The sequence below is a fragment of the Homalodisca vitripennis genome, chromosome 2 (genome assembly GCF_021130785.1).
Source record: "Homalodisca vitripennis isolate AUS2020 chromosome 2, UT_GWSS_2.1, whole genome shotgun sequence".
Classification (NCBI taxonomy): domain Eukaryota; kingdom Metazoa; phylum Arthropoda; class Insecta; order Hemiptera; family Cicadellidae; genus Homalodisca; species Homalodisca vitripennis.
In genome coordinates, this window is record NC_060208.1 from 122,840,890 (window position 1) to 122,865,544 (window position 24,655).

The 24,655-nt window shown below is 33.5% G+C and overlaps 1 protein-coding gene across 2 annotated transcripts in view; it reads left to right on the forward strand.

Annotated features, from left to right (window-relative positions):
- The first annotated feature begins 2,736 nt into the window (after positions 1–2,736).
- LOC124354658 (protein KRI1 homolog) overlaps positions 2,737–24,655 on the forward strand; it is a 39,608-nt gene continuing 17,689 nt past the window's right edge. Inside the window, exons 1-5 of one of the 2 annotated variants that reach the window (XM_046805284.1) lie at positions 2,737–3,238; positions 14,014–14,078; positions 15,020–15,230; positions 18,646–18,815; positions 20,062–20,213. In XM_046805284.1, the coding sequence (XP_046661240.1) occupies positions 3,226–3,238; positions 14,014–14,078; positions 15,020–15,230; positions 18,646–18,815; positions 20,062–20,213 (611 nt within the window). In that variant the 5' untranslated portion in view covers positions 2,737–3,225. The remainder of the gene's footprint in view (positions 3,239–14,013; positions 14,079–15,019; positions 15,231–18,645; positions 18,816–20,061; positions 20,214–24,655) is intronic. The other variant, XR_006921703.1, reaches the window with a different exon arrangement.

A 24,655-nucleotide genomic window follows, 5' to 3' on the forward strand; every position in this document is an offset into this window, starting at 1 on the left:
AGTTGTACTTGCAACAGAGGAAATCAAACAAGCTCACACTGGAGAAAACAGCTGAGGCTATACGTAATATCCTTGAAAAATTTAGAGTAACAGATAAAGTCATAACAGTGGTTTCAGATAATGCCGAGAACATGCAATCTCTAAGGGTCTGAATATGCACCACCATCCCTGTGTAGCGCATACACTAAATCTCTGTGTGCAGGATGCTATAAATAGCAATGTAGAGTTTTCAGCAATTTTAAGCAAATGCAAGAAATTAGTCGGTTACTTTAAAAGGAGCAACAATGCTGCATACAAACTTAAGGAAATTCAAGAACAAATGAATTTGCCAGTTTTGTGTGTAGTACAAGATGTAGCCACGAGATGGAACAGCTCTCTTATGATGTTAGAACGTTTGCTTAAGCTCAAATTACCCCTGACAGTTTCTCTTGCTTCCCTCACTGATGCCGAGGAGAGAAATTTGAGTGCTGAGGAGTGGATTATTATTTAAGAGACAATACCAGTGCTCAAACCTGCCTTGTCAATGACCGAAAAGTTGTCTGGGGAACAGTACCCAACAATGTCCCTCATAGTACCTCTCATCAAAGGTTCACAGAAATCTTTACAGAAAAAAGTCACTACTACAGCTATTGCAACACAGCTGAAGCTTACTTTGATGAATAATATTTCCAGGAGGCTCTCTCATTTAGAAGTGAACAAAATAGTAGGAAAATCGACATTTTTAGACCCGAGGTTCAAGAAATCTGCATTTGGTAATGAAGATTCAGCAGATAACATTCAACAGCAATTAACACAAGAACTAGCTGGGCTAATAAATAGATCTGACCCAAATAACCCAAAAAATGCAGAGAAATCTATTGATCTCCTTCCAGTAATAAAAATACCAGTTGAAGACGACTATGACATATGGGCTGACTTCGATTCTAAAGTTGCATCCCGAACGTCTGCCATCACCCCAGCCACAACAGCAACGTTGATAATTAAACAATATATTGAAATGCCCCACATCGAAAGGAACAAAGATCCATTAGAATTTTGGAAGACTCATCATGCTACTTTCAAAGACTTGTACAGACGTGTGACTAAATATTTATGTATTCCAGCCACCTACGTTCCCTCTGAACGTATATTTTCAATGGCAGGTCTAGTCACGAATGATAGGAGAAATAGACTGGGTTCAGAGAAGCTTGATCAAATAATGTTTTTGAACAGAAACATAAAGATCATAGAATAAAATAATAGTGCTCATATGTTTTTATTTTATAACTTTAGGGAATATATTTTTTTTTAAATGCCACAAGAGACACAACTTTTATTTTATAAATATATAATGTTTGTAAGTAAATCCACTATTATTTTTAATATATTTTCAGTGTTCTGTGTTCTCTTTTAATATAAAACCAATAAATACATACAGGAATCTTGAATTGAAAGTGTGCAAAGTGTGTTTTTAGTGCATATTGGACGAAAAGAACAAAATTATTGCTACGTAGTCAAAATGTAAATTATAATTCTTCAGCATTCTTGAAGCATTAAGAGTAAGTATATTATCTTAAATTATAATAAATACCTTTTCTTGGTTATTATTTTAAAATATTACATGTTTTGATTCTGTACCATGTTATTTTTTTAATGTTTTATTGTTCATACGTCATTATTTTAACGTGGATAAGCGTTTAATGTAGTATAATGTTAAATGTAGCTACTAATATAGTAATTCATTAAAACAACTCGGAAGTCAAGTCAGTAAAAAAGTAACTAAATTAATTTATATTTCAGTTAAATCCTTCTGTCGATCGGCAAACATTTCGTGAACAAACATCTCACTTAGAATTTTGATTGCCTAGTAAAAATAGAATAGATTGTACATGTAAACGAAACAATCGCTAGAAACCTCTCGGTAGGAACCTCTCGTCAAGCGTTCATGGTGTATCGCAAAAACAAAGTTATGGATGATGGAATCAAACATTTCGTTTTCAACATTTCATCAAACACTTCGATTGCCCGGTACGAGAAGAGATGTCGTGTCGCAATGAAACAATCGCTAGGAACATCTCGGCAAAAACCTCTCGGTAAGAACCTCTCGTTAAGGGAATCACAATCGAAATGTCTCGAGAGGTCCAAACAATCGAAACGTTTCGATTGTAACATCTCGTAATCGCGCATCACTAGTTATGGTGTTCAAAATCTCTAAAGCTTCAACAGCATCCATGTTTTCATTTTGGTCGTTTTCACAGTCATCTCGGAGCTTCAGTAATAACTTCATAGTTTTTTATCAATTGCTTGCAGTTTTTATGCCTAAGAGTCCATCTGTTATTGCTCTGAACAGAAATTTCAACTGCTCTGGAACTTTTCTTCACCCATGGGTTGTTTGATGCTTATCTGTTACTGTCTTCAATACTTCGTGGTGGGATGGGTCTGAAAATGTACATAAAACGCCTGAAGACCATTAAATAAAATGTTTGAGCTTTTGAGCTTCCAAACAACTTTGCACATGTCTGTTATAGCTATGTCCGCTTTGTGGGCTTAACAATGTAAATACACAGTGTTGCAGAATGCCTTATTCTAATTGTTTGTAATCCAGCATTTTTCCCCGTCATGCTTCTGAGCAATTATTTATGAAGATTATTTATTCTTAACGCTTCAAAAATTGTCAACATAGATCAAACTATTTTCTCAGCATTTTGGTCATTTAAACAGTGAACTTAACTTTAACAGTAACTTAAAAGTAGTAAAATAATGTGTTTCCACCAAAAAGGAAATCTCAAAATAAACAAATTTAGAATTTTTAGTAATAGTTGATCAATTAACTTTTCTTCAATTATCTCAAATTTAGTATTTTGTACTCCACCGGCAAGTGATATTGGATTTGCTATCAGTTCACCAGTGAGATGTGTACATAAAAAAAAGTAGACAAAACAAGGCACATAACCTAACATTGCAGCCAGGAAATTGTAACAGTTGTAACATGAGACATTGCTGTGGCGTGTGTCTAATACAGTCTTGTTTAATCTGCGTATACAAGTTTATGTACTCGTTTTTCTAAAACTCCCGGCATCTTTTAATTAAATAAACAAATTATTATTTATTTGCCTTTCGTCCAAAAATATACAAAGAAAGATGGATTATATCTTTTGACCTTTTTTAAAGTTAGCCTATATTTTATACTTAGAAAATTAATCCTGATTTAATTGTCAGCTGCTAACAGTGCAAACCAAGGGAAATATGAAGCCCCAAGGTAAGCTCACTTTACTAATTACTTATTATATATCCTAAGCCTAGAGCACTCTCTAGGAGAGTTTCCTAATTTTGTATGAATATCTTTTTGTTGCAATTACCACACAAAACCATCTAAGTTACGAAAAGTTAGTTTCATAAGCAGTAACTAAGTCTTTGCTTTTGTTAGGTTACTAGGCCTAGTCTAGCCTGTTTTTTTATTTTGATTAGTCTTTGGTTCAGAATTATGGTATTAAATCACTCTGTTTATGGGTTAACTCTCGATTGGCAAGGTCGGGTATTTTCTAGTTACTGTAACTTTATTTACGAATACAGCCATTCTTTTGTTGCGGACGTGACAGTTACACACCTTCTCATTAGAATAAAAATTAAAGTTTTTTTTTTTTTCTATAAATATTTAATACCAAGCAGATAGACAAATGTGTATACAATTTTCAATCCTGATATAAAATACATAACATTATTTGTTTTAATGCCATATCTAATAGAGTTGTGTTACGGACGTGACGTGAAAAGCACCTAGGTTTTCTGACATAGTATGACAACTGTTTAAAAGTCTGTTAATTATTTGAGAAATATGCAATTTAAAATTATCTGTGATAGTCTTAAGAAAATTTCCTACTGGGAAACATTAATGTCTAATCAGAAAACATTGGAAATAAAAAATAAAAAAATGTAAACATTGTTACGGACGTGACTGGGGTTTGTTACGGACGTGACAATAAAGTAAAATTTCTCATTAAAAACCATTTATTTGACACAATGCACACTTTAACATATATTATATGTAATAATATAATTAATAATAAATATAATCATGTAATATATGTGTGTGAGGGCTAAAATCGCCATGGGCGAGAGAAAAATCACTGTGAGTGGTGGAAAAACTTTACCTGATCTAAAACCTGAATAATGTAAAAAAATTACAAGAAGAATATTACTGACTAGTCAGTAACAATAAAATAATAATAATAAATAAAATAATGACTAAATTGTCTTAGTGACAGAGCTTGACAAAAGTCCAAGTCCTAACTTTTACAGAGCAACATCATTTTTAAACTGGTGAAGAATTCTACCTCCCTTGGTAATTATATCAGGTTTAGGCAAAATGCCAACGATCTGGTCACAAGATATAAAGCTTATGTCATATTTCATTAGGCTTAAACGTAGATTTGCCTCCATAAGGTTCCATAAACATAACTTCAATTTCACGATCAGGCTGTACTTCTCCTTGAGTTTACTGCCACAAAATTCAAAGTCTTTTTACCCTGGTAAATGAGACGACAAGGTACACATCCAGCTTCAATTCATCAAATGTGTATGGAGCAGGTTTCGTTGTATTTTCTTCTTCTTCTTTAGAGCTGTCCTCAGAGTCAGTATACACATCCTTAAAACCTATAGAAGCGGTCATGATCTTTTGTTAGAGTCATTGAACTAGAAGGGTTGTCTTCTTCTTCACTTGAAGGTTCATCCACTTAAAGATTCTTCTACAATTGGAACTTTTAACATCAAATCAACCGATGTCTTACCAATGAGCATGTAGTTATCGTCATAACCCCTGAAAGTGATGCATAGATTGTATTTTAGGTATCACAATCAGGTTGTCCCATCTTTTAGTGAGGAGTGTTGCAAACTGAATCTACTTCAGCCTGTGGGACAAATAAAATGACAGTCTCTTTGCACTTTACTTTGGCTGTCTCATAAAAATCATAAGGCGTGCTCACAAAACATTGCCTCCCTTGAACTTCCCTCCAGACAGTTCTCTTGACAGAACCTCCCACTCCATCAACTGCCCCTTTGCCGTGCCCCGAAGCAAAAAAAATTCCACTCCGACGTAACTCCAAAATCTTTCTCAGCGTAGCAGACAATTGCGACATTATACCGGCTCTTAAATTGGCCTGCAACAGTTGTCTGAAAAAACAATCAACTTATTTACTTGTGGAACTACTTCCTTAAATTTAACTATAATTGCCTTCATAAAAGCAAACACTGAGTTTTTGCTGTGTTTTCAAGTCATCACTTATGACAGCAAAACTGTATACTTTGTCATTGTGCCAAATACAACAGGTAAATATTTGTAGTTTGGTTATGAGCCCAGTGAGCGCTTTGAATTTCATCCTGTTGGATGATCGAATAATTTTCTGCAAAGTCTACTTGCATTACAGCACTTTTGGGGTTCTTGGTCAAAGATTTTTTTACACTTCTCAAAGTATTGTGCCTGTACTCTTTTAATATATGTGTGCGTCTTAAATGCAGCTAGTTGACTGTTTAATGTTAAAACCATCCTCTTCAACGTTGTAGTATTTTCTAACCAACTTAGGTCTAATTATTTACTGTTTTTCCACTCCTTCCACTTGAGCCTTTTATTCATATCAACATCAGAACTCAGCAGAGTCTCTAATTTTTGAATACAGTTCTCGCATTCATTTGTCCATACAGGTCACTGATTCTGTATCACAACAAACTGACCCTAAAAGCTCATTATGAGTTTTTGGGAATGCAGGATGAAATTTAGATATTGGTTCAATCAAGAACGAGAAGTTGGCGTGTTTAATGCAAACACATACTGTATGGGGCATCTCACTTAAGGGCAGGATGTGTTTTAGGCCGCAAGCTATAAAACTTAGATTTTGAAATCTTCTCGTCTGGATGCGAACTTTTAAACTGTTCATAAGCCTCTCTAATTCCCATAACCATATGGCGAATTTGGATCAGGCCCCGTTTCCCAGTAAGAGGGTCCTTTACAGATTTGGACATCCCTTTTTCCTGGAGCCTGACGGCTAATCTCATCATTGTTAAAAAATTCAATCACGCTCTGTTTTGCACTCTTCTGATAGTTGTCTTGATCCAGATTTTCTTGTTTTAAAAATATTTTTAACTATCTCAGGACCAAGGTTTTCATACATTAAACGCTTAAAAACTGCACGTTTTTTTGACGGACTCCTTAGGCAACAAAGCTTTTACCTTCTTCACAGCCTTTCCTAGGGTTCTTGGACTTTTGTAAGAGCCAAGATCAGACCCAGAGACTTCAACATTAACATTTTTTCTTTCTCAACCTGCAACGACGCTGTCTTTTCCCTATCTTTTTTTCCCTTTTTTAGGAGTAAAAGTTTATTATCACCATGTAAAATCTTCTTTTTCCTTAGCTCTGACGGCTCTCTTACGCAACTTATCTTTCTCAAGATGCTCTTGCCACTTAGTTGGATTTTCCTTCTTCTTTCGCTCTGCATTTGGCAACACGATCTCTACTCGACATTTTCTGGAAAAAATAAAACAGGTTATATTAGTTTTTAATAACCACTCCAAAACTATAAGTTTTAAGACTATAACATAACTAGAAATGTAACCTCTTTGTAATCAGTAGGCCCTAAGCGTGATCACATCTGCCCACTTCATCCAGTTGCGGTGTGGGTATGTCCAGTAACTCAGTAACTGGCGAATAGGAATGCCCAATGAAGACAAGTGAAGGTTTTAACCTTTACTGTTGTTTTAGAATCCATTAAAATTACAAATACTGTAGGCTATCTAAGGGTTTGATATCACCACTCACCCACAACCTTAATTATATTGGCATATTTTTACTCAAACGAAGTTTAATGTTTAGCACACATTTTTTTAAGGTTGGAAACACAAGGCACCCATGTAAACCTAGGCTACTGAAATCACTGCAAGGTACAAAAACAAACTTCAAGTAGGCCTATAGGTTTTAAAAGCACACACAAGCTGTTAAACACTGCCTTTTCCATATCAGACAAGATAGTATCGTGTTTAACAGTACGAGATGTCACGTCTGTAACACTTATTTTTTGTCGAAAATATTTTTATTCATTCACATAAAGACTACCAATTAATTAAAAAAGGTACACTCCTAACTTTTATAAAATTCATGTTGATTAACCAACTATTACAATTGGTATTTAAACTTTTAGTAGTTTTTTGTTACGGACGTGGACATCAAGAATTGATTTTTGTATTAGTTAAAAAAACCCAGCAAAAACTTACCAAAATCAAAATGAAAATTTCCCCAGTTTGAAGAGAAAACTTCAATCTTCTTGAACATAACCTCAATTTGTTTGGAGGGAAACTATTAACAATGTATCAGCTGTCCAAAAAAAAACATATGTTTGGTTACATCTAGCCAGTAAGAAAGCTACAACTTCAAAGCTAAAGAAAATGACAAAAAATTTTTTTTAATGCAAAATATTATCAGTTTCTACTTTTATTAGATGTTTGAAAGGCTTTATTAACGGTTATATTAGGAAATTCAGTAATTAATTTTTATAACCCTTAGGTGTATGTTTGAAAAGAATGGCTGAATACAATTATTTAACTTAAACGTAAAAAGCTAGGGTAGAGTACGATAAGTGGACCCCGTTTCCATATCGATTAGTATAATCATTGACACTTAATATTCATATATCGAATTCATATTTATAAATAAATAGCAATTGTGAAAGTAATGGCCGGAGTGGCAAAATGCAAATTTTGCATTATTAACTTATTGGAATCGTCCTACTGAACAAAACAATATAAGGTTTGACAAGATGGAAATGAGAAATAACGAAGTTGTTGAACATAAAAAATGGAACAACTGTTCATGCGCGGACTAATATTTTCATGCTGTACATTAGCGTCGGGCGTCATGTGACCTTTTGTGCTGTGATTTAACCTCTTGATGACGTCATCGGATGCGGCGACATCTTTGGAAACGTAAATGAAAAATAATACTGAAATGAGTGGAATTTTGACCCAAATGAACAATGTTTTTCTTACTTTCAAGTTACAAATTATTTAGTTGTTATCAGGTTGAGACGAGTGCCTCCGTCTGAAGGTGCTGCCACAGCCCGCATTGATGTCAACAAAAGAAAAACATCCCTCAAGATAGTACCTATCAGTAAAATATCAAATTCTAGAGGGGCTGATCAAAAACATAAATTGAAATTTAATGCAAAGCCAATTATTATGTAAAGTGGAAAACACTTAATAAATCATGAAAAACCCTAATATAAAATATAGAAATGGATGTTAATAGAGAACACTTACCATTAGTGTGTTCCACAGAATGTGCAGAAACGCCAAACTCCAACGAAATATAGTGTTGTCTCAGTGGCTTCAAACGCAACAACGTGGTCACCAAATCAAAATATGTCTCTAGGTCTAAGTGCGTTCTTTCAAAGAAGCAACCTGCCCGGGCCGATTTTGAAAAATTACAACATTTAATTAGCTTTTTGTTACTACTTTTATGAATTTTTCTGTCGCAACGAGACATCAAAGTTTTCCCGCTTAAAAACAATACGCGACCGCACGATGAACAAATACACTCATTATTAAAATTTCAATGCTTTATTAAAAAAAAATAATCTCGTTTCGGTCAAAACGTAACCTTTTAACATGCCTGACGCAGTGTTTTGTCACTGCGACACACACAATTCACTACAATTGGTCAAACTAGTGGATGGTTTATCCATGATTGTCACACACTCACTTGATCCAACAACCTATAGTACACGATATCTTGTGAAGCACTGACTTCTGCCCCGGAGTGCTCAGATAACAGATACGCCATCAGTCCCAGCAGCAGATAATATTTACAGATATCCAGACACAGCACACAAACAGAAGAACATTAAAACATTAAAAACTTAACTATTTATGAATATACCCCCTAAAACCATGTTATTTGTCATTTGCACACCACCTTAAATCATGTATACATTTTGTTCAGGAGGATGAGCAGAATATGTTGATAACATCAGAATCAGAAATTCGTGATTTGCCAGGTCGGCCTTTAACCTCATAATTACAAAAAAAAAAACTATATATATATATATATATTTTATTTATATCAATAGGCTAGTAGTAGTAACAAGAATCATATTTGAAATTAAAATAATTAATATACTGCACATATTGACAATCTCATAATAATAAATTAATGAACAATAGAACAATCAAACAAACAATTAAAACTAGCTGGAAATAGAAAAAAATCTTGAATAATAATGAAATGATTACAACATAAACATTTATAACAGAAAATCCGAAATATGCCTAAGTATTCATATGTTTTCTCCTGGGTAGCAATGATCAACCGCCTTTCAAGAAGTTGTTGAAGCATCTTATTTATATATCCGTACTTCTCTTCTGTACAAATACTCACAGAGATGATCTGCAAGCAGGTTGGCTGATAGGGCTATGTCAATTTTTAAACTTTGTTTCATGATACTCAAGGTTTTTACTGTCTGTTATTATCTATGGAGAGACTTTAATAAGCGGCCTACACTCGTTATTCGATTGTTTTTGTTGAATTGTTAAATATATTATCCAACCTTGATATGAAAAACTTCTTACACAATAAGAGTTATAAGAAATTACCGTAACAAGAAGAATCTCGTTTATTATAATTTTAAAAACATAAATTTAACACTAACATTACAAAACCAACTAATGCCTAGACTTGCAGATCAAAGAAACCTTACAATATTTATAACTTACCCAGCTTGATAGCCATGAGTAACAGCTTTTTGTGAAATAAAGGAAAGAATTTTCCCCATGGGTACCAGGAGGCAAACGTACATGAAGCCACTTAAACTAATCTCGTCACTCGTGAGAAATATCTTACATATTTTCCTCATATTCATTGCCATTTTCAGTCTTAAAATATTAGTTACTTCTTGCTGTTTATTGTTTACATTAAAACTGCTATAAGTAATAAGATGAAATAATATGGTAAGTTTAATAAATTGTAATATCGAATTATGCCTTCCGATAAAAACATTGAACAATTCATTAAAAAACGAATAACGAGTGTAGGCCGCTTATTAAAGTCTATCCTTATGTATAAAAAATATGTTTATAATAAGAAAAAGTGTTTATAGTTGATACAAGTTAATTATTGTTCAGCAATTGTATTACTTGGTTATATCAAAAGTTATAATTAGTCCTAAGTCATATCATTTGTCAATATTGATATAAAAAAAAGTGTGCTTATCGTACTCCACCCAAAATTTGTAAGTATTCTTAGCCTCTACTAGGTATGTCTGTAATCGTTTAAACTACAGTTTTTAACAACTGTGTAAAATCTTGGGTAGGATATTTATTCAGTTTGGAGACACCCAGTTTCTTGCACAAAAAATTCTGTTGAACTCCTGTAGTGTGTAACACAGGAAGGGAATATTGAGAATGAGGAAACATGAAATAAAGAAAATTATAAAGTCAACAAGGTTGGCTTCGGTAAATAAGATAGCCGTTGGATAGATTAAACAGTTTAATGGATTTTCATAAGTTTAATAACAATATCAACACTTAAATTATAAACAGTACACTTAGTTAGGTTAATTGACATTGAGTAGGTCCAACACTCAGTTAAATTATGACTTTCCATTAGACCTAGTATATTTTTCTGTTGGCAGTCCTTTCATGTTGGCCACCCTGATAGGTCTCCTATCATGTTAATTCCCCACCCAAAACCCAATTCCCTCCCAGTCCTCTAGTTTTAAATGGGTATTAGTTTAAGTTCAGGTTATTGTTATTATTGTAATATTTCAGTACTTTTTAGAACATTCTTACTAAAATTCATTATAATAATAGTTTACATAATCAGGAGTATTTTAAAGAGGTTTTTTTATTATTTTAGTTAGTTTCCTCCCAACATTGAACAAATCTTAAATGAGCTACACACACACAGTCTTTTTAGTTAGAAATTTTCAAAGATCAGAAAATACAGAGTTTTTAACGTGTGTTTAAATATAAAATCAGCTATAACTATAGTTCTATTCGTGCTAAAGAACTGAGAGATTTTCATTTCCAAAAAGATTGGTTTCCATTATTTTTTTTTATTTAACAAAGAAAGTGGTGTTGACACAAATTTGCCCGTTTGTAATTTATGTTAAAAGCAGATTGTACAGAGTGCTAGACCAATAACGCTGAAAATTTTTTGACACCAATGATGTATTTTTAAAATATCTCCTGATCCCATCATAGCCCATTCTGAAATGTTTTTGTGTAATCACAAAGTATATGCATATAAGCATAAAACTTTTTTCATTAAAAACAATTTTTTTTTATTTTCACTAAAACATTATTTTTTACCCTAAGTGTTCAAGTTGTATATCAAATTAAAGTCCATAAAATCCTCTTTAAAATGAGCTAGCTGTTATCTCCCAGCTCTCTAGCACTAGTAGAACTATAGTTATAGCAGTTTTTAGATTTAAGTTCACGTTAAAAAACACTGCATTTTGTTATTTTTGAAAATTTGTAACTAGAAAACTTTGCTTTCTTTATTCTATTTTACTTCAGGGTCTCAGAGAGTATAAGTACACAAAGTTTCAACCAAATCTGAAATGGTCAGGTTAAGTGCCTTGTTAGTTGACATGGAATGACCCAGTCTGTTATTTAAAAAAAGTTAATATCCAAGTATTTGGTAAAAATATATATTTAAAACTTCAGTTTCAGTAAAATAATATCCGAATAACTTATATTATTACTATAAACTTGTATTTCATAGTAATCTTCATTAGGGTTCAGGAATTCTAACAGTTGCTAATTTGTAGACCCTCAATCCCGACTTAGAACCTTACAACTTAAACAACAATTGTAGTCTATCTGTATAATTAGCTTACAGTATTACTTCTAAATGTTTTCGAATACTAGTTTACAAACAAAGGTCTGATTCATTACAAATATTTATAAACTGTCAAAATATTAATTCACAGAACCATTCCACCAGTTTCAGATAAGTTACATTGTTCATTTACTCCAATGACAAGATCATGTGTAATCTAAACAACCAGTTTGTTTTTAGTTGTGAGTTAGCAGTTAGCGATGATGCTGCCACAACCTATACTGTTGTATACTAGTATTCGTAGTGGCAATACCACGACAATCGAATCATCAATATTTCCGATTATCTAAACGAACGACAATAAACCAAAAATGACGAGCCCAATTGCATTCTAGGCATTCCATGTTATGGTTTAGTTTAGCTAGGCTATGTTTTAAATTATCTAAAAAGTATCGATTTAACAATGAGCTATAAATCTTTTACACGTAAAAAACAAAACTGTGTAAAACCTACGTCTTACTATTTCAAAGGATAAGCATGTCTGATAGATTGTGATATAAATAATGTTTAAGTTCATCTTCATTGTAGTTTGCAATCATTACTCAAATACTACAAAAATAATTTTACTTTTTTTAAATAATTTCAAAAAATGTATATTCAAATTTATTTTGAAATTAATTTTAATATTGATATAACAATATTGTTATAATAAATTTAAAACAGCCAGCTTTAATTAATTGCAAATAACTTTAGTAAGAATGGTTTGGTATTTGATAGTTTAGATATTTCTAATAATAATTTAGGCTGATTTGATTGTCATAGTGGCCGCTTATTATACTGCAACCTTCATAGTTACTGTTGACCTGCTGTAATAGTTTGGGTAATCTGATAGGTGACATGTTGCCATACACCGTTATGTTAACCAAAGGCATTCATTATTAGATTTTATGGAATATTTATGTGTTACATAAGATGAATACAGTCCTAATGTATGGCAGTGAAACATGGACATTAACGAAGAAAAATGAGGGGCGGTTGATTGTTTTTGAGAATAAAGTTCTCCGAAAAATATTTGGACCAATATGTGATGAAGGGGTGTGGCGAATAAGAAAAAATAGAGAATTACGCAGTGTATACCAAGATCCTGATATTGTGGCTTTGGTGAAGGCAAAGAGAATTAGCTGGCTAGGACATGTACATCGGAGACAGGAGGGCATAAGGTTAAAAGAGGTCTACCAGGCGGTACCGGCAGGAAGGCGCCCTTTGGGTAGGTCAAAGATAAGATGGTGCGATCAAGTGGTCGAAGATGTGACCCGGTGTGGAGGGTCTGTGGATCTGGCGGAAGACAGGGTGGCGTGGAAGAGGCTCATAGACGAGGCAAAGAATCGACTGAGATTTGTTACGCCCCGGCAGTAAGTAAGTAAGTAAGATGAATACTCCAGAATGTGTGATAGGTACTGCCTCTGTACTGATAGCAACGAATTAAAACCATCCCATGAGATAGTATCTATTAGAAAGGCATGATGGATATTCCAGAGGGCTAATAATGCTTGTATATTATGTTGTTTCAAAATTTAGAAAATTATACTTAATAAGCAATGTACCTATCAAAATGTGAGGATTTGCATGTACCTGTTCTATATTTAAGGCAATTTGGTTGGTATTTAAGGCAGTTTGAAAATTTACAACACCCAAAACATGCTCAAGATTGCATGTTTGGGACTTTTGAGTATTGTTTTTAAAACAAAATTGACAAAGTTGACATGAAATTTTACCCATGATGTAGTTTTATTTGGAGAATTTTGGCTACTTAATTTCGCCAACCTCCCATTCACACTAAAGATCAAATCCCAAAACGCACTTTCTTGGGTTTTCTGGTTGATTAGAGAACCTCATAGTGGTTAAAAGCAATCATCAAGTTTCCATCCCATTTGCAAGTGGCTTAATAATATTGAAGTCAAAGTGACATTCCTTCCATAAGATTATGGGAATTTGTGTCCCCTTGTTTGGATGTGTATAAATTATATTTATTTAATGAGATATTTTTCCTAATTTTACTGCCAAATATAGTGGTATCAAAGTATTTGAAGTGTAACGTTGCTCTTCAAGGTAAAACTTAAAGTCGTTTCACTACAGCCTGCTCTTAAGGGTTAACATTGTATCTTTGTAACATCCTAATTTCCCTTAGTATATGTTATTTGGCTTTGTTACAGGCAAGGATGAACTTCTTGAACTTTCATCTGAAGAATCACAATCTGAAGATGATGAAGATGGATGGGTTGGTCCAATAGACTTACATTACAAGTTAACATTATTTTAGTTTATAATATAGAAATGAATGTTTAATAAACAGTAATTAGGTTATACCGAATTCAGTACAAGTTATATCTACACTGGGAACTTGAGCTGCAATAAAGAAAACCTATTTACAATGAACTTTGTAATTTATGTGGAAAAATACTTTCTTAGTTTAGCATGTATAGAGACATCTTTCTTAGTTTTTCTGCATTATATACTGTACTAAACTTAATGAAAGTTTTAAAGGCAATTAGAACAATGTTAGTAATTTTCTTATGTATTACTCAGTAAGCTCAATCTACTAAGCTGTTAGATGACCTAGATATATTATGTATTTATTTTATTCCAGTGTATAGAGTGAATAAATTGAGGTATACTTTCCACCCATGGTATTAAAATCTACTTACAGATAGCAATTTAGGTACTGGGTATCAAGTTAAGTGAAATTTCTTAAAAATGTTCTAATCTTAAATCAAATTTGTGCATTTCAAACTGTGGTGAGGTCATCATGTAGTCAGATTGAGAAAATTTAGTTTAATATTACTACCTCAGATCCCTCAAGTACCGAACCTATGAGCAAGTCAATTGTAGTAGTGCTGCACCACAAACTCTAACTAATTATAAGTGTTAAGGCTAATAATGTCTTATCTTATCATGAATAGATCAAATTATGTTATTGCCATACAAAACTATATTTGTGTAGATCTGCATCAGTAAAATTACACACATATTATCCTCAATTATAGTACTATCTTAACCTAACAAAAGTTTTATTTGACAACTTAATTTTCCAAAACATATTTCTTAATTATATGAAATCAATCCTCAGCAAGAAAGGAGCTAAGATCGTTTGTAAAAACTGTTCAAATATTTTCCAGATCTTCCTATGTGGAACACTCTATCAACTGTTTATATTTTCAGATGTTAACTGAGGAAGTAGAGAAAAACTTCTATGATACTTTGTCAAAGATCAAAAATAGAGATCCAAAGATTTATGAAAAAGATGTAGAGTTCTTTAAAGATATACAAAAACCTGAATATGTAAAAAAGAATTCAAAGACGAAGCCATTGACACTACAAGACTATGAGCGAAAAATGATTATTGAGAAAGGAGCTGAATGGAGTGAAGAAGGTAAGCATCAACCTTAGAAGTATCAATTTCCCAATTGATTAACCGACTAATCACTTGACATGTCCTAAATATTAAAATAGTTAAAGTACTCAAATTTCTCGCCTAAGAAAATGTTTAATGGCAACTTTAATTTCAATCACAAAAAGGTACAATATATTTATTTTAGATTTTGAATTATAAAATCTATGTAGAAAAAATTGTTAGGGCTGCATGGTTTCAATTGCATTTCTACATAACTCAAAATTAACCCTTATAACGTCAGTATATCTTTTCACAACTTCCAGCAAACGGCACAGTATTTAAAAAAAAAAAATTTAATGTGTAAAGTTCATTTTTATTTTTACTATCTATAATTATGGTAAGTATAAAAAAGTAAAAATTTTAAAATTATCTTGTACGTACATATATATTTATGGGACATTAAATTGTAGATATAAATAAAGTCAAAATAAAAGACACACAAAATTTTATTAGCTAAACTATAAACATTACCAGACAATTATATAAATATAATTAAAATAAATTATATATAATAAAATTTAAAATAAATAAAAACCATATAAACAGAAAACACGACGAAGGAAACCGACTCAGCGATGGTTAGACACGCACTACCTGAAGCCAAACTGCAAACAAAAGCGCGTGCGCTGTACGGCGTCTGTGCCGTGTGGCGGGGAGAGTGTCTAGACACCGCGTCTATTGTTTCAAACAATGTAACGCGACAGCTATATTTTGACGTTTGACATAGGTCAATAACCCACACACATGGTTGACGCATACCGTTAGTGACATTGATCGTATTTAAAAGGAACTTAAATTTGCTATAGATGCAGTTTTGTGTCGATGTGCCGTACCGCGTCTTTGCCGTTTGGAGATAGTTTGTCTATGCGCCATACGGCGTCTGTGACGTTATAGGGGTTAAATCTATTTTGACCATTTTGAGTTCAATTAAGGTACAAGTCCATACTTGGGATTTTGCAGAGTGTTAGCAAGTATTTTTATATTGATAAGTAGAGTTTCAGTAATCCAAGATAATTGGGGCTGGTGGTACCTCGAATTTCGAGAAACTCAAATTACACAGAATAAACGAATATTGTAAATTTATACAGTAAAACACATAATTCATGATTCAGTTACTTGGTATGCACATGTGGTTTACTTAAAAAAGGAGTCCAAAGTAATTTGCTTTAAATTTGACGATCTCTTTTTTTGCATGATGTCCCACCATTGTCTGAGAAGTATTGTATCGACTGGGGTTTTTTGGTTGTTGTTCTATGTAGGAAAGGGCTGCCTCCAGTGCCACCAGCCTTTCCGTGTGAGTCATCACTGCCATCCTCTCTTCACACACACATCCTCATCATCACTTCCTTCCTCTGGGTCACCTGGTTTAGATATCATTTCTATGATAGCTTAGTCAGGAACTTCATGTAACTCTCATTTTTTAACCACTCAGCCACCACATCCTGGGAGCTTCTTTATAAGTTCTGCTAAGGACAAATCATCATCTGGATCATTCTCTTGATTTGTGCTGGGGTCTTCTTCAAGATTTTCTTCCACGATTTGTTGATTGTGTCTGCTTTAACTTCATCCCAAGACTCGGCTATCCAATAGACCACATCTTTCAAGCTTTTATCATTGTACAAGCTTTCTTGAGAAAATTGCTATTGTCTCTTCACATTCTGTTGCTTGCAGCATACACTACAACAAACAACGTCGATACTTTCTTTTCATAGCTTCCAATATGCCTTGCGTGCGGATTACCTCACAGATGAGTTCTTCTTCATCAGTGTGGCACGTAGCGTTGTCTAGCGTCAAAATAACTGTCAAAGGCAAATCTATTTCTTTAAATATTTTTTCGTTTCTGGCACAAAGTCTTTAAAGAACCATTTCTTAAAAATTGCTTTGTCCATCCATGCATATTTTTGGATGGGCAAAGCAGATTTTGATTTTTTTTAGGGCCTGAGGTATTTCAGGTTTAACAATGACCATCAGCTTTAATGTGTAGTCACCACTAGCATTTGCAGCATCTAATAATGTAACTCTCTTTTGATTTTTAAGTCGTGGGGCTGCCTTTTCTTCTTTAGAGGCAAGGGTCATGGAGGGTAACATCGTAAAATTCAGTCCAATTTCGTCACAATTGAAATGTTTTACTGTAAGATTTTCATTTTTTATTATATGCTGAAACTTTTCACAAAACTGTCTCACAACTTCAGAATCTGCAGACAATTTTTTGGCGCATATTTCAAGTTGCCTGATACCACATCATTTTCCAATGGTCCAACCATCCTGCACTTGCTGTAAAATCTGGTTCACCTTCTTTTAACTCGTTTCAGAAAATCGATTTTCTGTTGGATGCTGTTATGTCAACACTTTTAACAGAAGAACACTGTTCAATTTTGCTTCAGTTTTTGCGCTAATTGCATAAAGTTTATTTTTGACGATGGAAGGATTGTGAAGGAAACAGGATTTTTCCGGACATTTGCCCATTGTTCAGTGAAACAAAAAACTATATAAATGATTTTTTACTTCATAATGATTTTACTTCAGCAATTCTCCTTGATCAACCCCTCAATGCTGTGAGTTTTTCGTTGATAGAAACAAACTTTCTCTTCACTTTTCTTGTCATTTGCACTAAATTAGCTAAAAATAAAAAATGACATAAAAAATAATCCACACACTTAGCAACAACACATACAAAAATATAACACATACACTACTGAACTGAATTGAATGCCTGACAGTCATAAAACAATAGCAAACTGGTTACAACAGCAAGAAGAGCAACACTGATCATAATCTATTTTCATAATGTGTGAATCATCCAAACAGAATGGTGCCTGTATGCTTACCTAAAGCTCATACCGACACTCCCAAAATCATTCAGTCAAAATTAACCCATTATTTTGTAGAAGAAAATGTTCAAATAAATTAATTAAATTAGGTTGGATAAGTATTTTTAAGAATTGCAACCAAGTATTTTAACAAATATTCTCTGTATAATTCTTTGTTTTTAACTGAAAATGTACTCTGGCAAAATTTATTTTTCCACACTTTTAATGGATGGCTCCGGACAGAGGAGTCACCAAGATTTTTTCATAGTCGACACTCTGCAAGGCCACCGACCTATGCGGATGAAACTCGATGAACTATTGAATTTTAAAATATTTATAACTATACCTAAAGTATGTTAGTTGTTATAGGTTATGACCTGTAACTATGTGTAACATGACATTTGTTAATGCAAAACTGTTTTGCTTGTTAAGAATAAACCAATTTTAATTCATCAAGTAATATAAGCAACTTGATGCATCAACTATAAGTGATATTTTACTCTGAAGTTCTTTTATATTGATGTACGTACTATATTTAAGCACAATTATAATAAGTTATAAAAATTTAGCATAACTTTTTTCAGATTCTGAAACAGATGATAAAAACATAGATCATCTAGAGCCCACATATGTTCAGGAACAAGAAGATTTGAAGAAAAGTTTTAAAGCAGTCATAAATTCAAGCTCTGAAGATGATGAAGAAAGTGATTGGGCTGGTTTCTTAAAAAAAAGAGAGAAGGCTGCTGCAGAAAAGGTAATGTTTAATAATATGACTTTAGGTTTATAGATAATTTTAAAACAAATGTTATGAAAACTTATCGCAGGCTAGATACAGTATCCTGCTAGTGTGATGTGTGATTGTTATTCTTGTACTTGTGATTTGTGCTCGGGACTTGCATCCTGTGCAGTGAAAATGCGTGGACTGGGCTCCATGAAGCTTTCGGGAACATTTTGAACTCTTTTCTTTCTCTTCTTTACTTCTTTCTGTTCGTTATTTTTGTATGTATTAATACCTCCCCCACATAGATTCCAAACACATATATATATATATATATATTCTAATCCTCGAAACATTGTGTTATACCTTTTATAACCTATAACGATGGCAAATGTCCGAAATCCAGTTATAAAAGATTTACAAGGTACTAACAGTACTTATTTTAAAGAAATCCGTCAATGCATAAGCGAGCTCGACCAATTTAAAGATAAGTGGTTTATACTCTTGTATGAGCCAGGAGCAACAAACAACTGATAACTTTCAACTACAACATGTTTGGTGCTCCTGACTTGTGCAAGCGTATCTTTAAAGTGGTGCTCGCTTATGCATTGATGGCTTTCAATGAAAAAAGTACCAATAGAAAGTTTATAAAAATTTCAAAATAGTTGGTGTATTTTAAAATTTTTATAACCTATGTAAGACAGCTGATACCTATCAAAAGACAAAATGCTTGCTGCTCACAACTTGTGCAAGCGTACCTTTAAAGTGGTTGTGCTCACTTATAGCTTGACGGATTCTGTTGAAACAAGTACCGTTAGAGTTGTAATAAAATTGTCAAAATAGTTAGTGTCTAGTACATTGTTTTATAGCTATATTGGTTTTTTTTTATTTGACTTTAAAAATTTTCAATACATGCCATTTTGTTAATTATAAGGAAAACAACACAATAATTCTTTTTATTTTCCTCTTTAACTATTCAAATCTTTGTGCCAAATTTGGTTTTTTAGCTTTACTAGTTTTAGAGATAATAATTTGTTAATAAAAAACACAAAATGGCAGCTAGCGGCAAAACAAAATAGAAACTGGAAAAAAGTTTTCTTCATTTTTAGCTTAGAATTAGGTGCACAATTTGAAAATACATAACCAGCCCAACTTTTTTTTTACACACTGTATATTTAAACTAACTACTTATTAAACTAGTTATTAGAAAGAAAAAATAATTTATATATATATATATTTGATGGTTCTACTTTCATATAAATTTTCTTTATGATTGTGACAGGCAACAGAGGAGGAAGATTTCAAAGAATGGCTGAAGGAACAAGAGAGCAGACCAGAGACTGAGATAGAAACTGAACCACTCCAAGACTACTGGTCAAACCCAGAGCTGAATAAGGATGACCAGTTTTTAAGAGATTACATTCTCAACAAGAAGTAAGTCATCAATAGGAGTTTAACTAGTTCGAATCTGCTACTATTCGATCAATTTGGAAAAGAATCCTATATTTTGCAATCTGAATTTACTCAATGATGTGATTTACTAAATGTTTTTCTTATACTTTTATTTTACAATCTCTGAGTATGTAACCACCTTGAGATGAAAAACTTATCTCTTTATATAAAAGGCAAAACCATCACTCACTCACTCACTCATCACTAATTCTCCAGCTTGCAGATATTCCAGAAAGTTTAAATTTAGCTTATATATACCTCATGACTTAAATAAAAAACTAACACATTTTCATAAATATCATACACCAGGGGTTGAAATGGGGTTGCAACCCATTGAACAACTATATTTCATTTTTCAATGTCTTATTAAAATGAAATTTGATACACACATGTGTCTTATTCTCTCATCAGACAAAAAAATACTGTTATAAAGTTTAACTTCCTAGAGGAGTTTGAATGGGGTTTCAACCTTTAGAAGAACTATATTTTTGTTTTTCCAACTTCCCAATGTCAAGCGGAGATGAAATTTGATACAAACATGCTTCATGACATTATGTAAAAAACTATATTTTCTTTATTTTGTTTTTTAACTCCCTGATATTATACAACAATGAAATTTGACACGTGCATGTTTTATGCTCTTAACAGACAAATGAAAGATTTGTTATAAAGATTAGACACTCATATGGGTCGAAATGGGTATGAAATTGTACAAGCCATTTCTCACATAAAGGATTTCCTAACATCTGCTTCCTCTGTAACTTTCAAACAACCCTTTAATCTTAAAAATCTACTTGTAAATCATAAAATCCCTGATCACAACACACTTAATAGTAAAAACAATCCTAATACAACCCAAGGTTCATTCCCATGCAATGACCAAAAGTTCAAGACATGTTCCATAAACCAACCTACTTACTCCTTCTCTTGCTCATCAACATAAGAGGTATTTAAGATGGAAGGACACAACACGTACTCTACAGAAAATTTCATTTACTAATTTCAATGCCAACATTTTCCTGCACAAGGTATAGACCTCACAACCAGCCTAAGAACAAAAATGAATGGTTTCAGACAAGATGTCAAAGTAGGCTACAAAGACAAACCAGTCCTCCGACATACTGCAAGCCACAACATCACGCACCACCAATTGTTTTAAATCCACAACAGTAAAATTATTATTGTGAATTGGCAACCCTGCTTCCCACATTGACTCTGTGACCCAAATTGGACAATTATCTAGAATGCTATCTACTGGTTGAGAAAGATTGCAGTGCAATCAAAGTTTTAGATACATATGTCTTTATGTGTTTCTGTCTATTTTAAATCTACTCATAAAGTTACTTATAGTGTTGGTAATCAAAGTAACCTAAACAATTTAACTAAAAAAATATTTTTCATCACAACAAGTACGATAAGTAATATTTCTGAAGTACTGATCATTTCTTTAAATCACCATATACTATACAATATCAGAAACAAAAAAGTAATAAATTATTGAGAAAGTACACTTAAAATAGTAACATAAACCATTACCGGTATGTTTAGGGATGTCCATTACTTAAATACAAAGTAACTTAATACAAGTTCGGTACATTCCAGCCTAACAGACCAGCCTAGTAAACCGTCCCAGAACATGGAGTTCCAAAGAAGTGAACTGTTCCAGGTTGTTCTGGTTCTAGAACATTCCGATGAACCTAATTCCAGTTTTTTTTTTTTTTTTCACATCTCTAATATGTCTGTTTACTCTTTATAAAACTCCTGTCCTGTTACAATAACAAATTTTAGAATACCAGAGGGTGTATAAAAACGTCATTCGAGTAGCCAAAGCTTATGAAGTTAGTAGAGCTTTGAGCAGTTGCAAAAATTTTTCAAAAACTGCTTGGAAAATTATTCATAACTATCTCGAGATACAAATTTAAACCAAATTGGATCCAAACAAATCAAATTTAAAATAAATAACACTTTTGTTTGAGGATAAACCAAGGTAGCAGTGTAATCCAATACATACTTACACACGGTTCGTTTAGTTGGAGCATCTGGGAACTCCTGCACCTAAGACTCACTTTGTGACTGAAGGATCGAGACCAGTGTGTGTGGAGATCTCAAAAATTCTCTCAGACAAATATAAGATTGCTCATGGTGTCCCCAGGGCTCAGTTCTTGGCTCTTTTATTCCTGATTTATGTCTGTAGATTGAATTCAGTTATCCAACATGGCAAACTGATTCAATATGCTGATGACCCAACACTCTGTTTTAAAATTAAACCATCAAAAAATTTGGAAATCACTGCATTTATGGAACTGAACTCGTGCACTCAGTTCTTCTCTGAACTGAATGTTATAACAAATCAGTCACAGTCAGGTGTCTAAAGCTTTTGCCTTTGACAAAATGAACATGCAGAGGAACCATTTATCGTTCTAGATGATGTTCTTCTGGAGGAAAACAACTCCACAATTTTCCTAGGGATGTTTCTTGATAGAGGATTGACCTGGAATAATCATATTGTCAACATATGTGCTAGTTGCCCTGCGCCACCTAGCAAAATCTCTTCTCCAAAAATGTAAAAAATTGCCTACTATGGTATGGCCTCATCTATTCTCATTTTGCGTATGGAGTGAGATTGTGGGGAAGTTGTACCAAAAGCAAATCATGTCTTCAGACTTTAAAAAAAGCACTAAGGATTATTGGGAAGCTGAATTACTGAGGGACACTTAGGGAGTTGGGATTGCTCATTTTTCCTTACCTCTATATGTATGAGGTGATCATGTTCTGCAGATCAGTGTGCGCTCTGATACAAGGCGGGAATGTTCACCAATATGATACTAGAGGTAGGGACAACTTTAGAATTCATCAGTTCATATTGACATATCAACATTTACAGCGACAAGTTGGTGTTACATTAATCAACAAGCTCCCTGAAGAAATAAAAAGCTGCAATAACCCAAACCAATTTAAAACTCGTCTGAAATGCCTGTTGGTGTCTAAAGCGCTTTAGTGTGTTGATGAGGTTATGATAAGCTGCTGAGTTATATGTCGATGACACAGCCTTTCTTATCACAAAAAAATTTGACATCCCTCAAAATTAACTCTTTCATAGCCTCAAATATAACAAAACAATACTGCCAACATAACAACCTTGTTCTTAAAGAGAGTAAAACACAGCAACTAATATGGAAAGGCAGAAGAACCAATGACTACTTTGTCTTACCTGAAATAAATCAAGACAATGAAGCTTAATACCTTAGCATTAAAATAGATGACAATCTCTCTTGGAACTCACACATTGATGACCTCCGTAGTAAGGTAAACACTAATTATCTATAGCCTTAAAAGGGTAAAAAGCTCTTGTTACAATGATACTGCTACCAGGACATCATATTCCCTTTTTGAATCTCGTCTGAGGTATGGATTATTAGTATGGGGCATCTCTTCAGCAAGAATCAGGGAACATATTCTAGTCCTACAGGAAAAGGCAATTCAAGTACTAGCTGAACTGATTTCTCTAAACTCATGCCAACAAGCCTTTAGAGATTTTGGAATCTTAACAATTGTATCATCTGTGAGGCCATCTGTTTCACAATAGCTCATAAACCTGACCACCTAGGTGATAATCAGAGCTTTTACACTTAAAACTCCTAAGACTGCCTTACATACACCCACCTGACTTTGTTTAAAAAGAAACCTACCTACATGGGAAGAAAAGTATACAATCTACTCCTAGACAACCTGAAGAATGCAGAGAACACAATAATCTCAAGACATCACTTAAGACCTTGGTGTTACAGAATTATTTTTATACTTCAAAAGAATTTTTAATTGCCTGATTTTGACAAGTTCATGTAAATAATTTGGTACACTCGTTTATCGAATAATACGAGGGTCTTCCAGAAAGTAAAGAACGATTGCGCATCACGGGTGGCGCAGTTCCCCCACCACCGCGGTAGATAGCTTGTTCGTTAGCCACACCTTCTGCCTCAGTGTGAGCTGAGTAGCGATACCGTGAGGTCACGTTTGCGTCTCCTGTGAAAGTTTAAAATGGCGGCGTTAATTGAAAATCCCGCCAAGTGTGAACTGCGTAGTGTGATACGGTTTCTGAATGCACAGAATGTTCGACCTATTGAAATTTATAGGCAAATTAAGGCAGTTTACGGTGACAATGCGATGAACGAGTCATCAGTGAGAAAATGGTGCATTCAATTTAAGGAAGGTCGAACTAATGTGCACGACGAGGAACGAAGTGGAAGGCCGTCACTCGTTACTGACGAGTTGGCAGCGAAAGTTGATGGAAAAATTCAACAAAACCGTCGTTTCACTTTGAGTGGTCTAGTGGAATTTTTTCCACAAATTTCAAGGTCGCTTTTGCACGAAATAGTGACTGAACGTCTTGGTTATCAGAAAATGTGTGCTCGTTGGGTGCCTAA